Source organism: Temnothorax curvispinosus, unplaced genomic scaffold, assembly GCF_003070985.1.
Source record: "Temnothorax curvispinosus isolate PA1 unplaced genomic scaffold, ASM307098v1 QBEX01004550.1, whole genome shotgun sequence".
NCBI classification, from domain to species: domain Eukaryota; kingdom Metazoa; phylum Arthropoda; class Insecta; order Hymenoptera; family Formicidae; genus Temnothorax; species Temnothorax curvispinosus.
In genome coordinates this window covers 25,021-43,750 of record NW_020214330.1, presented here as the reverse complement: position 1 = coordinate 43,750, position 18,730 = coordinate 25,021, and the positions used below count along the sequence as shown (strand labels likewise).

At 38.3% G+C, this 18,730-nt stretch overlaps 1 protein-coding gene across 1 annotated transcript in view; it reads right to left on the bottom strand.

Annotated features, from left to right (window-relative positions):
* Positions 1–18,730, bottom strand: part of LOC112453632 (adenylate cyclase type 6) — an 87,252-nt gene that overhangs the window by 64,831 nt on the left and 3,691 nt on the right. The window contains exon 2 of the mRNA XM_025014484.1: positions 2,142–2,301. Coding sequence (XP_024870252.1) covers positions 2,142–2,204 — 63 coding nt within the window. The 5' untranslated portion in view covers positions 2,205–2,301. The remainder of the gene's footprint in view (positions 1–2,141; positions 2,302–18,730) is intronic.

Genomic DNA, 18,730 nt, shown 5'->3' with positions numbered 1-18,730 from the left:
AGTATATTATACTTTTGCAGTATGCACTAATAAAAATGACGGGTTTCCTCTACGGTATTACATATTCGGTATTATATTTATTTTTCATTCTGTCCATTCGTTGCGAAATAACAGCTACTTAGTTTCAGCTTATCGTTTATCACCTTATACACGCCTGTAGTTCATCTAATAGCGCATTCAGTCGAGCGATGCGCACCAGTTAAAGCCTGTTGCACGCCAATTCGTCTGGATGTAAAAGCATAAGCGTCTTGATTGACGAAATGCCCGACATGTATTCTCTCCATGCACCCGACAATGCGATAAGTTATGCCGTGTGCATATATTTTGCTGATCCAACTGCTTATGTATGATAATACAGCATTACTATGCATACGCCTTTATGTCAGTTTACGTACGACAGCCTTTAATGTGCATCGGTGCGCACTGTTGCATTCGAATTTGGCATAGCAAGCAATCTGCTCTACCGGGCATTTCGTTCGATCTGTCAAATCATGGACACGTGAAACGAGCTTTTTCATGATATTTCGTTCTCTTTGGCACGGAATTAAAAAATTCCGAAGCTGCGATTCGAGAATACGATTATAACAAAGCGTACGGTTTTGAATTGAAATCGCTCTTTCAATTAAAGTTCGTCGATTCTTTATCTTATCATAATATTAAAATATTGCGATATTATCTTTATGAGCGAGAGTTGTCGCTGGTGCGGATTACTCGGGGTGTTTCAAAATGCTGCGAGACAAAAATTCATGAAGCGCCTCTTGATATGTGGGTGCCACTTGGCACGCGTATACAACGATAAAATTGACTGAAACGCTCTAATGGACGTTCGTTGTCTTCTGACGAAATTGGATCTAATTCTAAACACTCGAAGTATTTAATAGTCGGTACCGTATGCCTCCATTCTCCGTCGTTGTGTTCCTAACATATGCGTGCAATGTGTGTTCCGCGAGAGGTTGATAACACGCCACCTGGCACGTTGTTATACCGCCGAATATATCACTGCTCGTAATGAGAGAGTTATGTCAGCGAGAGATCAATATAATCGTCTCCGTTTTATATCGTGACTGTAAAGAAATTTCGTGACTTTGGTGAAGACCAATTTAAAATTAAATTTCGCGATAATGGTGACGTTTTCAATGTGACAATTGAAAATGTGCGGGGTCTAATCTCGATTTGTTAGCAGAATAATGTTTCTTTGATCGAGATTCACGTATTTCCTCTCCTTTAATTTTGTCAACTAACGGAATATCGGATTTCGTAAATCCAATTGTGTACACAGAGACCTTTAGCGTCGTTATTGCTGCACACCTCATTTTAATAGCGAATGTATATTATTCTACACGTCATCGTGTATAAAATAATTCTACGCTTCCGAATATATGTATATATGTCTGTCGGGATTAATATCGACGCGTAAAGTAATAATAACAATATAAATTTTATTATAAATGTGCATATGCAACGATTAAATTACGTTTATGTCAATCCGTAATTATCGTTACCGGAAGTGTGCATATATATATAAAACGTAACGCAATTACGCCGAAATAATGCATGCAGGCGAATTCGTTTAATTTACCTTTTCACAACTACGATATTTTGTGACGATATGTAGAAAGGTATTTTTATATGCCCATGCAAGCGACGTACGATATCGCGAAGCAACGTGAACGCTCAGTCTCGCCTAGAAACTCGTTTATGAATAATGTATGCGAGGGCATGCATCCCTTGCATGTAACTCACAATCTTTACTTTTCTCTTTTATGCGTAATCACCAGCATATGGCGGCATGACATGCAGTCAAGGAGAAAGAAACTACAACCAAGACACCAACTAGTATTTTAATAATTTTCAGAAATTATAAACTTTTAGAAATTATAAATTACAATCCCTTCATATATAAAAACTGACGCGTTTAATTATATAAAATATAAATAGGGAAAAGATCTTGTTAATAAATTTAGTTACGGTATGATTTTCGCGTGGCAATTTAATTTTGACGTCGCTGACATTTTGAACGACGAAATATTGAAGGATTCGAGATATCGGCACGTGTTTTCAATTTTGCGTTTTGCCGGAGCATGTTTCGCGTATGAATCCGTTTGCATTGCAAAAAACGTTATTCTCGACGAAATAGTTACCTCGTGAGCCCTTCGGCCACGAAGACTGAGCGTGTGGCTCCACTCCCGCTTTGGGAAATCCATGTCGTATTTCTCCGTGTCCACCGGTCTTTTGCTTCCAGACGCTGAGGAGCCCTTCGGGGCAGCAAAATGCGTCGCTGTCCGTTACTTCATGTTTCTCCTGCGCAGAAAGAAAATTCGCTGTGTACCAAAATCCTCTTTCTCCTTCGCCATCGCTTTTCGCTTCGATTGCGCCTCAAATTAATTAACACTGGTTGCGCAACTTAACGTTCGAGGTAACGTCATTAATAATTCGCGTACCGCGAAGAGCTTTTAGATACCGCATTTTGTTATAAGCTTTACGTAGAGTGCAATGTTGCAGCGATGCGATATGCATGGATCAATGCACTTTACAACGTATTCTTCGTTAATTGTGGAATATTCGCATCTAGCTTAATAAAAAGTGATGGAGGCGTCTGAAACAATGAAATGCGCTTTCAAGCAAGCTTATGATATAATACAAGATGCAATATAAGATGTTAGGTCATTTTTAATAAGTCTTTAGTGCTACGAGCACTGAATAACAATATACTTCTTTCTAACTTCTATGCAAGTTACGTTCATCATATAATATTCATTTTCAATCTTGTTTTATCTTTAATAGTAGACATTATGAAGCTAATATTGTTTTTAAGAATACCCTTACATAAATATGTACTCTACATTTTCAAGCTGTTCGAAACAAGTATCCTGGATTTACCACTAAATACTCATCAAATTCTCGCACAATTAATTAAGGGTTTATAATTAAAAATCTAAATTTTTAATTTTAATTAATAGCTTAATTTAATTTTTAATTAATAATTAAAAATCGGTAACGTACGTATCGCTTTAAAATAATTAATATAAATTTGTTTAAAAAAAAGAAGATAATTTAAGTAGTCACGTGTGTATAAATCTTGACAAGGAAATCTAATTTCCTGCGGACAATGTAATCGTCAAAAAATTTCAGGACAACTTCACTCGACGAGAAATTTCATCTGACCTGTAACGTGCGTTCACAGAGCCCATATCGCGTGTCTAGACAAATAATTTCCAGGCGTTTTTACTGTTTACATTCTCCCAAGAGAGAAATCCAAACCGCACACTGTTTCTGAAAGAGTAATATTGATATTTCTTCGTGATATATCATGCGATGTATAATTTACGATCTTATAAATATTGTACACTCTTCTTTCATTTTATCCGCGACAGAAAATATATTTTTTGAAATCGAGGTATTTCGAAATATAAATTATTTTTTATTGTATTGTTATCGAATGCAATTACAAAGAGAATAAGAAAAAAGAGAAGGAAGAAGGCAGAGAGAAAAATGAATCAAGTATTTAAGATATCATGTTTAATTAATAAAATTTCATCTTTCGAACTTGTTTTAAAATAATTTTGGTACGCTGGGCAAATAAAATTGCTACGTGTTAGAAAGTTAGAATAAATGTAAAATACTTTAATGATAGCATTGTTTTTATGTTATAAAAACGTCATAATATGATACGAGCGGTGCGGTGTCTGCGGTATTGAATACGCAATAATCTCGTGGCTTGTTATTCCTAACACTGCACTTCCACCGCTGACGTTAGCTACGACAAATATAATAATTTCGACTGTCGTCGGCGCGCGCAACGTGCTGCGAACTTCCCGAAAGCGTTGATTGGGATGCGCGTGATATTGCAACGGAGAAATTATTAATATCAACGATAGCCAAAGTGTATTATATTATAGCACGAACTCGGCGTACTGGTATACTGCGGGATCGATAGACGAAAGTAATTTGCCGCGTAGCTCGCGAAGTTGCGGCCGCTGTGTCGCCGGTATAATTTATTCCGTCTGTTCCATTATTTCTCTGGTTTCCTATTGTTCGAACGCGCTTATTCGGAAACTCCTTTTCCTGATTAGGACTCCAATTGTCGCGACGAATTCTATAGCAATTCGCGCCGTAATGTTGTTTATGTTCTTAAAAATGATCTATATATGTGTATTGTGCACTTCTAACAGCCTCTCAATTTTTAACTTTATTACTCATTTAATATATTATCTAACTTAATTATTCTTTTACAATATATTATAATTTTCTTATTATTCTTATTTAAATGATATATCGATTCTTAACATCGTGCAAGTTATTGATACATTTCGATTTATCCCGTGACAGTTTCGACAATAAATCTCCACAAATTCGTTATTTGCTACAGTACGTATCGATCTCAACCGCAGATATTTTTGTTATTTATTATGCACGAAATCATGTGCTTGATTCAGCCTCCATTGAATTAATTGCGCACACAAGGACGTTATGATGAATGAAGCGAGATTAAGTCTTCCCTCTCGCGGCGCGCGCGTCGGCCGCGCGGGCCGCGAGGACAAAAGTGCCGGTCACAGCGACAGTTTGTTGCACCGAACGCGGCTCAACGACAAATTTAATTAACTTTCAAAGCCGTCGCCACTGCTACCATCACGTCGCCGGGATCGGCGGCGCGGCGCGACATTGTTAAATCGAGGCTTGCAGCTACGAAACGGCCGGCTGCTGCCGCCGGCACCGTGGCCATTGCAACCTCGTTAACGACGTGACACACTAATTGAGCTCGTGAATAATAATTATGATTGGTCGCGCGGAGATGTGTCAGCTCGCATTGTGGAGTCGCCCTGCCGCGTCAGTTCGCGCTGCTGTTGCGCCACGTCTCGGCGCGCGCAAAGTCTAGTCGTCTTATCGTTCCCCTCGTCTTTAAATCCGCTAGACCGCGAAATCTCTCCGCGGAATAAATTATTACGCCGCCGCCGCCGAGATGCCGCACACTTTACCCTACGCATAAATTATCGTCGCCTCAATTACTGACCGATAGCCCGATACGATGACGCAGCTCCTTCAGACGCGAGAGCGAGATACGGCGTGTTGTTCCCTGTCGCAATATCAATACGTTCTTATTCTCGACTATGTCCGACGTAATAATTCCTATTTATTTGCAATATGCACGTTTCGAAATTCTGTGTAATATTTTGTTCCGCCTCGCGGATTTATTTCGGGGTACGATAGAAATTTTATATCTGCATGATATTTCGAGCGGAATAACAAATAATTTGTTTGCCATATTCTTCACGCGCTGCACTCATATTTAATAAATGAACATATCATATAGATGAAATTCATATGATGTAAAGCACACTTTTGGCGATCTATAATTTGTTAGAATTTGAAATAGAATGTTATTTATAATTTTACGTATCGTAATATCAAAAAGATCTGAAGAATCGGCGCACACACACACACACACACACACACACACGTCAAATATATATATTGAAATACTTATGCATAATGCTACATTATAAATAGAATTTTATCCTGAAATATGATATGAACTACAGATCGTGTCTAAAGCAAACTTGAACTAAAATAAAAAGCGAACAACGATAAAAAACAATTGGACACGAAATTGAATTATTTAATAATATTCGCATAAAGTTCTTATATCCACGTAGAAACAATTCGTGAAAAATTCAAATCCTTTCGTAGATAAATCATGACACGGTGCACGGTTCCGAAGGGGTTGATGCAAAAGTAAGCACGGACGAACGACGCGCGACGGAAGAAACGCCATGAACAACGTATACCTACTCTTGCTGGCGCTGTTACAGCATTCTATGTTGTTCCCCAAGAAACAATTTACGGTTACGAGAAGCATTACATTACATGCGTAATTACAAATTTGCACGTGGATGCATGGTTGCCTGTGAAAGCGGGACGCTTGTGCATTCTAATTGGCTCCTAATCAAGTAACGACTAACAAGCATGCGGAAACGTGAAACATTTCGCGTCGACGTAGCTTCCGGAATTCCGATGTTAATAACATGTATACGGCGACACATTTGTCTCTCGTATCTTATCGATAAATCTCCCGCGTTCTCGTCTAATAATAGCGCTCGGCATCCTTTTACGGAAACGTTCCCTCGTGCAACGAGGATTCCGAAAGTGTCCTCGATGCAAAGTAAATTTGTTCCAACGTTTTGCGCCGGAAAGCTCCGATTGATCTGGAAATCTCGACGGGCGAGATCGCAACGGAATTGGAACGCAAAAACTGTAACCGTTGCACGATCGCGTGCGTATCGGGGTAGGAACTTGCAGCAGCATTTAACATCTCGGCTCGAGCTCGAGCTTCGTGTAACTTGTAATTTGGTGCGGGATACCACGTTACATTACAGACGGATACGCGGAGGGCAAAGGAAAACGTTTAAATCGTACGTTTGGCCTCGTATACACGCGGAGAGATAAAATTCGCCGTTTTACCCATTACATAAGCTAAGTTCTACCTAACTCCCGTGTGCTCGGAACTCGCATTTATCATAATCGTGACGCCTTTATCTGTGCGAGCGAGAGTTAAGTGGAGTGGACCTGACGTGTCCGAACGAATACGCCCTGCGAGCACGAACCCGTGTCTCGATTAAGGATTAACATCGTCTAACAGGAACGGTTGTTGACCTTTGGCATCGTATTGGAGCGGCGACGCGTCGCGCCGCGCCGCGATTATGCTTAACGATAACGTCTCGGTACACGTTTGACACGCGTAACGTTACCATTTACAGATTACTGTCCGTAATTACGATGCATACACTATCACAGAAAATATTCAAATAGATCCTTTGAATATGCCACAAAGAGCGTATTACATATTTTATCATCAGTGAAATTTGAAAGGTCTATTCGAATTTTCTACATATATAGATTCTATCTTTTTTTTGTATCACCAGAATCGACAGCTCTCAGGAGTTCCGAAAGCGGACATATCAGATACCAAAATATTATCCATATGGGTAATATTATCCTTATATTTGATATGTCCATTGCATATACAAAAAAAAGTATATAAAAATATATAATTACATTTCTTGTAATTAAGAGGGTAATGTCAAAGAATAATATCCATGTGAAAAAATATATATTATAATAATTAAATATAAAATTAAATATATAATAATTTAATATATATATATTTAATTATCGTCTTCCTATTTTGAAAATCATGAACATTTTCAGTATATGTGTATAAGAATTGCGTATTAAAAATTGATGTATGTACTAACGAGGATATGAAGGATTTCGCATCCTCAGTATTATTACTGACAAGCTGATGAGCTGTTTTGAAAACAAAATAAATTCTTGTATTTATATGGACGTTTTATTTATTTTATTTTTATAATTAAAATGGAGAACAGTATGGCACACGGATATTGCTCTTAAAGCTGTTAAACTTCCTCAATTCCATTACAGTTGTCTGAGGATAAATATATAAATGATAAATATCATTATTGGTAACAACTCGGAATGATTCGACTTTGACAGTTCCCAAATGAGTTCTGTCCGTTAGAATTCTTGTTGGCAGCTATCGTAACGTCTAACGAAATTCTGCAATTCTCGAGCGGCACGCGATTAATTTAACAGTATTAATTTTAACGATATTGATTCAACCACTTCTCGCTCCATCTTTCTTCCGCTTCCGCTTTTAGTTATTTCTCGAGTACTAAAGATATCTCTTCGGGTTTCCAGATCGAAAACTCGATCCTCGTAACAGCTTTTATCCGATACTTATTAGATCGTTCAATTATTCGATATATGTAAATCTGCGAATTATTTTTCATTACACTGATTTTTATTAGTTGCACGAACATACGCACGTATCGTTGGAAAGTTTTTCTATACAGGTGAGCGGAAGCGAAGCTTTTAAATTTGCACGAGCTACTTCGTAATTACTGTTCACGCCGGGAATATTTCTCGGTGAAAACGATAAATTTCCATTAGAGAAATATACATTAGCGCGCGCGGCATTACATTGTCTTTGTTATTTCGATGTAATGAAAGCAAGAAATTTGCGTAACTCGGAGAATTCACGCTGCTCGATTACGTTTACCTATATATCGATCGGATTTCTATTTGAATCTGCTTGATTAAAAGTCAGAGATTTCCTTTTTTTCTAATTTACTGTCGCGCTATATACGTGCGATTTGTTTGCATAATTCGAATACACGAGAATGAAGTAAAGAGCGCGGGAGAGAAACGTGTGATGTGAACAGTTTCCTCACGGAAGCGCGGAACGATTAATTAACGAAAGTGTCTAATAAAGTCGATTAAAACTTCCAACTTCCTTATGATCCGTTACAACGAGATCAATTCTCCTCGAACGCTTTAATGGAATTGTCTAGTTTTAAAACTTGGCTATCTGAACTTGTTTGCCCTTTAATCCCGTAATTTCTAAGTGTTATTTATTTCTGTTAGTTTTCTCAAGAAATAACCACCGATCGATAAAAGTCATTTAATCGAGTTACCGCACCCGTGAAATTAATATCCTATTTATTTAAGTTATATAATATTATATATAAAATATAATATCGCGCGCGCATATTACTAAAATAAATTCTGTGATGCGGATTGTTATTAAATTCTTTTTCTCTCTCCGTGTTTAAAGATTTATTACATGTGTGCATAGATATATATTACATATTTTCCAATAGACTAGATGTAGATTACACTACCATAAGAAAAAGGTTAAATTAACGTTCTTGGATTAATTTGCACAATTCTCGCAAGTTCCGACGTATCGATTATTAATTCCCGAATTTAACCGAGAAAGCCTAATGTCTTCGATTAAGTTTCACTTAGGGCTTTGCAACTTGTCGTATGAGCAATTATACTGGGCGGGGACGAAAGTTTGGGCTTCAAATGAACAATCCGAACTTTCGCCATAGTCGATAACACACTTACGAGTGAACGACCCTCGGCCGAGAGACCAAGTATCCGGGGTTATAAATAAATGCGGTGTATATGTGCCTCGAATCGATCTCTTCGTAACCTAAGCGACTTGAATGCCTGGTCCTACCGTTGACAGGTGAGTTCGTTGCGGGATCGCGGATTTATCAGAAAGAAAATAATAACGGAGGTGAAATATTAAAAAGGTGAATCGCGAGGTCTCTGATTCACGTGCAATCGATACGTCGAGTTATCATCGCCCGTCCATATCTACGCCAACCATTATCAGTCCCGCGCCTATTCTCGTTATTTACGACTTATGTGCGTACAATTGTGCGTTCATGGAAAATGGCTATCGTTCGCAATCGAAAGCTCATGGGAATCGACTACGAAATTGGATACGAATTGAATGGCAGCGTCAGCGGGATATTTTTATTCATCATGAGCGAGTTTCGAATATATTTGATCAGTTTGTAAAATTCTTCTAATTTTAACGATTCCAGGGGTTTTTATAGCATACCGTTTGAGGAAAAATGCAGTCTGGAGAATGTGATTAAATTCTGCATCAAAAAATTAAAAATTTTGGTTATTCATTACTTTTGAGTTTTTCAAATGTACGTTTGGTTGACGCTCGATTATAATTTAGTTAGTGGGATAGAATTTCTCATTGTTTATTAGTCTTCAAATGCTCTCTACCTGTTATCTGTATTATCTATTATTACTGATACATTGGTTTTGCATTATTACTGATTTCATCATTGTTCGAGATTTCTAACCCAATATCTGGCTTCAGCAAAACTGTATTTTGCAATAAGCCGTATCCAGTAACTTGTGTATGTAATTATGTATGTACATTACGACAGTTATGGAATATTACATTCCTTTTTCATAAAAAGTAAAATTACTAAAATTTATACTAAAATGAAAATAGTTCCGTTAAAATGTTACTCATAGAGTCTTGGGAAAATTTTCTATTAAAGTTATTCATAAATTATTTATGAATTAATAATAATCTGACAAAAAGCAAGAGAGAGAGAGAGAGAGTCGTAAGTTTTGAATGTTATATACAATTTTAAACATTTAGGCAATTTATAATTATTTCGTAATTACATTTAACATAATTGCATTTCAAATTATTTATTCTGTTTAACTTAACCATATAATTATATTTAATATTAAAATACAATTACTGACATATTTTCAACATATGTTAGTAAAATTTAATTCTATCGGACTCTCCAATCAGAACCGGCATTTGCGGCAAAGTGTTATGATAACGCTAATGTATGAGATTGCTCACAATCGGTGATAGAATCGAACGGCCTCGGCGAGCGGAATCGAACGAAGCGGGCCGGAAGCTCGAAGAGGAAGTTCTGCGAACTTCCGCCGTAATCAGTCGCGCGCAGAACGGACGGTTTGAAAAATCGGCGACTTGGCGCTAATCGCATTTCTGCTCGTTAAGTCGGAAAATCGCGTTATAACCCAGTTCAACGAACGCATAGTGGCAGGCACCCTACCACTTTCTGGGTTGAAAACCGATGCACACGTAAATAACATTAACACGTAAGAGCTGATGCGATCGTAAATTTCCGCCAAATGAGGATGACGTTAAGTTTCGAAATAGGAAGCTAATCAGACGGTCCAGAATATGCATCCTTCCGCATGCAACTTCTCAACTCATTTTAGACATACATTTAGATTGACATTTGGCAACAGATTTTTGATGACTCGCATAAAAAATCATAAAAATTGACACCATATTTTTTCTACCTCTAAAGACTGACGCTACTTGGAGAAGCTTTTCAGGCAAAGTTAAATCACAAAAATAAGCCCACTTTAGACAATCTATAATTCGCGTTAAAAAAGATAGCCGTGTATTTTGACGTGTATGCTGATGTATATACGTTATTTTAATATTAATTTTATATAGATGTATAAACTAGTATATTCTGTGTATATAGTTCTTAAAATATTGTTTATATTACACGTCATAAAATTATGAATAGATATTTCTATCCTAATTTCTGAATTACAGATCGAAATCGAGCTTTTTATGATATCATTACATGGAATTATGAAATTAAAAGTTGAATATTTTCTCTCCGAATATGCCGAAGGGTGGGATGTTGTCTCAAACACAACGGAGGTTGTTCAACTCGGATTCTCGGGTTTTAGAATCCGCCGGAGAGCATTGTACTTAGCGCCGCTAAATGCGACCTGAAGATACGGGTTCCCGCCTTTCTAGCGCGCGGTCGACGCGGTCGAAAGCCCGCGATACGCTTTTGTCGCACACGAGATCGCGAGTTTAAGGCTCATTGCACATGCGAGACCACGAGGTAATCGGCCAATCGAGAGTGAGCGAGCTTATCGCGCGCAACGTACACGTATACGCGGGCACACACACACGATCGGATAATAAAGAGAGAAGAGGGTTCTTTATCTCGTATTCCGTTCTCGTGACCTTATTCGGGATCAACCAGCGCGAGAGAACCACGCCGGATGAGGCGTTATTAATAATTGAGGCTTGATTAATCGAAATGATCGTTCCCGTTGTGTTCCCAGCGATTGTATTGACGTCACTATGTGTGCGTGTATTAATTAAATTCATTTTCGAATAGAACGTTCCGTGGAAAATAGTCATTAATATGACAAAAAGAGACCGCCTATGCATGGTACATATTCGTACGAATTATTAATTGGAATTAGCGATTGGATTTTCTTCAATAAAAGTTGTTTTGCAAAAAAATATCATTATATTCCTTTTTTATTTTTATTTTTTTACTTAAACTTGTTGCAGTAATAATCGTCATTGAATGATTCGAAGAGATTTTTAATTGATTGCTTTTTAACGAGAGATCCAAGAACTTTCTTTATCTTTCGGTGAAATAAGCCGAACGTAGTTACGTAATAATTTAAATAATAATCTACAATCGAAATTTGCAACTTGTATATATAACAGTAGCACGCGGGTGCTCTCGGGACATGCAACAGACGAATTATCTACGTAGAATTAACTGAAACTGAACCCCGGGGCTTGCCGTCTTTCCGACGCCGAGTTGCTCACGCGACGTTATTTTAATCCCGCTTTTGCTATTGCAAAGTCGACCGACCGACTTGCAAAAATTTCAGCCTCATTCGGCTATAATTGCGACGAGCGTCGACGTGTGATTTGTTGGCCGATAAATCGGAATCGCGCGGCCGCCGCGGCCTCAGAAATCACTCGTTTCACCTGATTGCTCGCGCGAATATCACTCGATCCGTTCCGCAAGGGTGGTTTTAGAGAAAAAAAGGAGGAAGGAAAAAAAGAACAAGGTTGCAATGGGTTTTAATGGGGTCGTCGATCGCCACGTCGCGTCGCTCCGATAACGCTCATTTTTCGCAATCGATGGGGAAATCGGGAGGTCGAGACAAGCGGTGATTAATATCGGCAAGGTCGGTCGAGGATATAAGTGCGTTTCGCTATTACAAAATCCCATAATTATTTCTCGCGGTTGTGTACATTCGTGATCTAGTTTCTATTCCTGTAACTCCTACTCTGCGTTTAACGTTATAAATAATGACGTAATGGCTTTATGGCTCTTGGACGTAATGGCCTTTACTTAAGAGCCTTGCCGCCATTATCTCATGCAAGTGAAATGTGAGAAAAGACGCGGCTGAAGGAAATCTTATTCTTTTATTTATTTTACCGTACTATATTGCGCGCATATCAGAAATTCGTTGAGAGACTTGTACCATACAGGTAACCAAATATTTTATTGGAAAAAATAACAGAAAAGTAAATATTGCAAAATCTAAAAGAAGATATATAAATACAAGAGTAGCAGCGCGACCTACTTTTGCTAAAATATCCTAAAAACTCAATTACTTAAATTCTAAATCCAGTATATATTAATCTTGGCGACAACGCAAAGAATTTTATACTGAGTTTAGGGGACAAGTATAGTGATACATATTTTCCACCGGTAACATTAATACCTTAAATATTTATCGCGGTCCGTAAATTCAGTGTCGGTGAAATTTTTATAAATGTAGAGCGTCACGCGAAAAAGAACTCATTTTTAAAATGAAAAAGTAATTTATGCGATTTTAAATTAAATGTCACTAGAATGAAATAATAATTCAGTTTGTAAGAAGCAGATTAATGTAAATTCAGAGTAGGTATAGTTCCTATTTTATCAGAAGTCTTCGCACAAAGAGAATTGTTAAAGCTGAATGAAAACGGTAGTCGGATAAGTAAAACTCAAAGCGATGAGATAGGCATATACAACCTGCAACATGTAACAAATATAAACGTAATTTACTGTGCTGCACGGTGCATTTTTATAATGGAAATTTGATGATGGACGCCGATAACCGAATGGTTGCATCGAAAAAATATTTTTTTTTTTACGACGGTAAATAAATTAACAATGAAGTGCAACAGGATGCAGGACTGGAGCACGTTTTACGACGCATAGAGCGCCATCGGTTTTACGACACGGTGATTTATTAGGCAATATATAATACATTACGTGTATCACGTGTCGCATATATTGTTTTACGCGCACTTGATTGCGGCATTGTATAATGCTAATTAAAGTCTCGATCTCCACATCATAATTAGTTAATTAATTGACACGGAAGGTTGGATCGTGATCCCATTTGCAATTGTATTGTACGTTTCGTACGAAAATTGCGACGAGATCCATTGGAGATTGATGCGCGAAATAATGTCATTCGTGCCTTCGCATAATTTTGTATCTAATTGACACGAATGCAATTGAAGTGCAATCTGTTTTCCATTGTCATGTTTCACAGAAAATAACGTAAATTAATAGAATAATCTGTTAATTTAGTCGCTTGCATTTTCAGTTTTTATAATATTCTAATCATTAAATTACCATGTAGAAGGCCAAAACCTATCCAAAGGCTGTAGATTTAACAGAAGAAGAATAAGAAAAAGAAGAAGCTGTGCACCATGTCCACAGTATAAAAGTTTAACGAAACTTATTTGATGAATAAGCGCGCGTATGTGGCTTTAATTGTGTGGCTTATATAGTAAAAATAAAATATATCTTTTTGTATAATAAATATAATTAATTAATTACTTGAAATTTAATGAAACTTAATGAAGCGTAGAGATTGGAGTGCTTTTTATGCATCCCACTTTTAATCTCGAGCGTATACATTGTTTTCGCCTCTTTTGCATTATGCGTCATATCGCATTATAATGCACCCTTCGCGGCCGAAAAAAACTCTCGGAACGGAAGAAACCCTCGCGCGTACGAGAATTCGGAACAGAGTTATTGGATTAAGCGATTCGAGCGAGTCACGCGAGAACGATTATGCGACGATCGGCGATAAGAGAATTATTACGCCGGCATGCTCTGTTTGCTTGTTTGCCGATATGTACGGGTCCCCGATGAGGGTTCCATCCGACGCGCGATAATATGGCGCAGGACAGCACAACATGCGTGATCTTCCTGCCTCGAACCGTGTTTGCTTCCCCGATCTTGTTTTATTGAACGGGTCTCCAGAGGGTGGAGGGTAAAGGATGTAGTCATTCCTCGATCGGATGACGGGGAAAATTAATTTCTTCGGCGAGACAGAAGTAAGGAAAGCTAAAATCACACACCACCAGAAAGATTTGATGCATAGTTCGTAATGCATAGTTCGTATTAGTTTTGACGAAAGAGGAACAAAATCCAGAGTAAAAGTGAACATCTAGATATTCAATCTAGATATTCTCAAGCAGCAATCGGCAAACTATAACTCGCGTAATTATTATTTTATTTTGAAATTTTTTAAATAAAAAATTTTCTCTTTTGTTATATAAGTACTTATGTAATTTTTGCTTTTTAATCCGCAAAAGCCTAATATTTACTATCTGATCCTTTATGGAAAAAATTTGCCTCTTCTAAAATGATAGTAGTTTAAAAAGAATTACTAAAAAAAAATATTGTAATTACATTAATATTAGTTGTTAATTTTCTTTAACTAATAAACTTTATTAGATTGAATATACCTATAGACGATACCACACGATGAAATAAATATAGTAGGTTTGACACACATTACGTATTCTAGGATTAATTGTGGTGTTCCGATCTGAAATCACACACGGAGCAAACACGCAGCGGCCGGACGCTAGTATCTGCATGCGGAATCTCGATGGCTGTCAAATAGCGGCGAGTGTGCCTCCATCGTGCACACTTCCATCCCTCGTTTAGGTAGACGTGACTATTCTTTAAACGCGGAAGTCGATACGCGATAAGGTTGTCCGCTCTAAGGAAGATTAACGAGTCAGCTTCAAGCCGTTATCACGTTTCGATCGCGTTTTCGATCGCGAGGTTGTTTAACGCTAGCGTTTTACGTCCCGTTTAGTAACGAGCGGAATGCGCTACATAGACTGTTAATGCGTTATACATAGATTCACCTAGAGTCCCTCTGGCCAGCTTGCAGTTCAGGATATAAGAGAAAAAGAGAAAGAGAGAGAAGCGATATACATTCATACATACATTCATATCGCTTTCTCTTTCTCTCTTATATCTCTTTCTCTTTCTGTTCTCTTGCTTTTGCCAAAAAATGTCGGACCAATCAAAAGTTGCTGTCTGATGGCCAGACTCTTATTAGAGGGACTCTATAGATTCATCGAACAAAAATTGAGAAAGGATCATCAATGGCGCTTCCCACACAAGAATATCTTCATTTGGCGAACGCGTGACGCCAGCTCAATTAATGTAATACAAGATACCCATATTACGCCCCACTTCGGTGATAACGATATTTAATTATATCAGAACCAACGCGTTTGCGCCTTTCGCTATCTCGATGCAAAATTCAATCGGGCGAGCGAAACAACGATTAATTAACGTTTGCGGCAGGTCGCGATTTTCCCTCGTTACGCACGCGTAACCCAGCAGAATTGACGCTATTTTTGCATATCGTTTTGAACGGCAAAATCGCGAGAAAATACCGACACGCCAATGAAGTGTCGTAACTGTCGCCGACGCGCGTTACTTCGTCAAAGCGACAAAATAATTAGCAATTTGTGTCATTCAATTAAGTGGCGCTCGTTTTACTGAAATATCGCAGCATTCAAACGTTAATTTACCGTTTTATAAATTAGGAGGATCGTCGATCTGTCGCTCCATTTGTTATTACTTTTCACGCAATTTCCTTTTCTTCTTCAACTGAAATACATCAATATATACACACACACACACACACACATATTTTTTTTAAACTGAAATATATTATAATACGAGTTCACGTACGGAATTTACATATCAAGTGACATCCACGCGAAACATTGAGTAAAAAATCGCGTTGTATCGGGTAGAACTGAAGCAGGTCTTTTATTTTCTCTTTTGAAACAAAATACAGGTTATATGTTTGACATAGTTTTGCGTTGAAAAGAGAAGAAAGTAATATTTTGGCGATTGCCTGCAACGTGAAAATTCTATACCGGGATATGCAAACTTTTGACATACAACGTAATATCGTTGACGGTATTTGATATGCCATCGTTATCTCGTGATGCAGTGATGTATTATTGAACAAGTAATCTGCATTTCGATATCAGAAATAAGCTCGCATCGGTATTGTCGATACGTATCGGACTGACACGACCGCGTTACTCAGACGTCTCCTTCAACTCAATTTGACGAGTCACGAACCGAGGCCAACGTTCTCTTCCGCCATTGAGTCGATTTTAATGCCCTTCTCTCTCGGCGCGGCATCGCACTTAAATCGCGTTCGCTTAAGGCGCGATCGCGAAAGCAGGTACCCTCATGGCCACCGCGTGTAGCCTCGTCCGATCGAGGCCTGACTATACTACTGGCGAACTCACTAGGCGGTATTTATCGGGAAAAACTATATCGCGATATCGACATTTGCGTCATAATTACAAGAGCGTACTTGACAACGAGATATTGCATAATTCATGAGGAATTGTTGTTTTACAAAAGCACGAGATTTTATTCGGTCAAATTGATATTTTCATATTATTGACATTTATAAAAAAAATCATAGAACTCTTGTTTGATTCAACTTATTTGCTTGATTTTTATAGGTACGTGTGATTTTTTTTTAAATCTATGTCATTCATGATTTAATCGCGTCAACAAAGTATATTAATTGGGATATGATCTACGATAAAATTATATGTTATAATAGATTGGTATTGACTTTAGTTAGTAATGAATATATTTATATATAATTATATCGCCCTTTTATATCCAATTAACGACATTGTTAATATAGACATTCTCCAATTAAAACTTAACTAGACTCGCTCACTGTTATATTAAGTTCGTACTAAATAGCTTGTCGAAAGGATAATAATCAGTTTCAGGATTTTATCCCTCACCGGTCACCTATGCGACTTACTTTGAATAGTATTTTATAATTAAATCTTGCTTGTTTATAGAAAATTGCACTGGATATATATATATATGTATATATATTTACGATAATTATACGTGGACGAAATTGTTGCATCGTCAATTCTAAAACAAAGATCTGTAATAATAATTTTCGATAATAATCTGTGTACAATAATAATAGCGCGTTACAACAAATACGATAATATGTAACGATGATAGCTCATAATACATGTAACAACGATACAGTTGCGAATGCCGGAGCTCGAATTATTGGGAAGAGGAAACTTCCAGCCCGCCCGTATTATTATCTTACACAGTTCGCCTGTAATAACAAACCAGGATTGATTTAATTAGGGGCGGTGATTAAAACTGCATTTTCGCATGAAGGTTATCAATAATGATTGAGGCGCGTAAAACAGGTGTATAATAACATTACCGGCGCCATGCATGTATCTCGTGTCTACATATGTATGTGACGTGTGTACATGAGCGGGCGCGCGCGTGTGCGTACGAATTAAATAAATTCAGTGCGCGAGGTAGAATGTTACGAGAACAAATATCGGAGGGAGGAAGCCGAGAAGCGTTACCGAGTAGGCAGCGACGGCAGCGTTACGAAACGAGGCATTAAATCACTCGTACGCAAGCACGTGGCAATTGTAGAAGGCGAAAATGACCAAGATGGAGTTCCGCACTCAATCCCGAGCTCCATTCCGAATCGTGTGCTCTCGTATGCCGGAATTCGGTTAGCGGTAATGTAATCTGCCCAACGGTGAGGAGATACAGCACGGCGAAACAGCGCGAGTGCGGTCGTATCGCGCGACCGATATGTTGTTAGAATAAATCCGAATCTCCGGTGCACCGCGGGTGTTCCGGTGTTACAATTAATATTAATTACACGCGCGCGGTTCGAATCGCACGTAATCGAGCAAAAGCACGTGCTAAAGTCACGTTCGCTCGTAAATGTTCAGTAAATATTCATTGAGGCCGAGATTATTTCTTTAAGGGCCTTTGGTTCGACCTGCAGTGAGATTGGGAACAATTAATAGCCACCGTGCTGCAAAAATTAAAATAATAACGTTTGTCGCAAAAATGATTACGCTCGTAGTTTTGAATTCGCGTTGAATTGGACCACGTAAAAAGACCTGATCCGAATTCACAATGCAATTTAGCGTGTTTCAAGGCACCACGTAACTACGTCGGCATGTCGAACCGCAATTGGCCCGAGAGACCAGGCAGGGCCCGAGAGATCAGTTCCGCGCAACAAGCCCCAACTCGATATTCCGCCTCGAAGAAGGGACGTCCGACGACAGGACCGGGTGACACGATACACGCGACGGGCGGAAGTTAGCGACGCGACAGCGAGGGCCACTTCCAACACGATCGCCGCTCGATTCTCGACGAAATTCCGTGGCGCTTCCAAGGAAAAGTTTCGATTGCTAACGTAGTCTGAT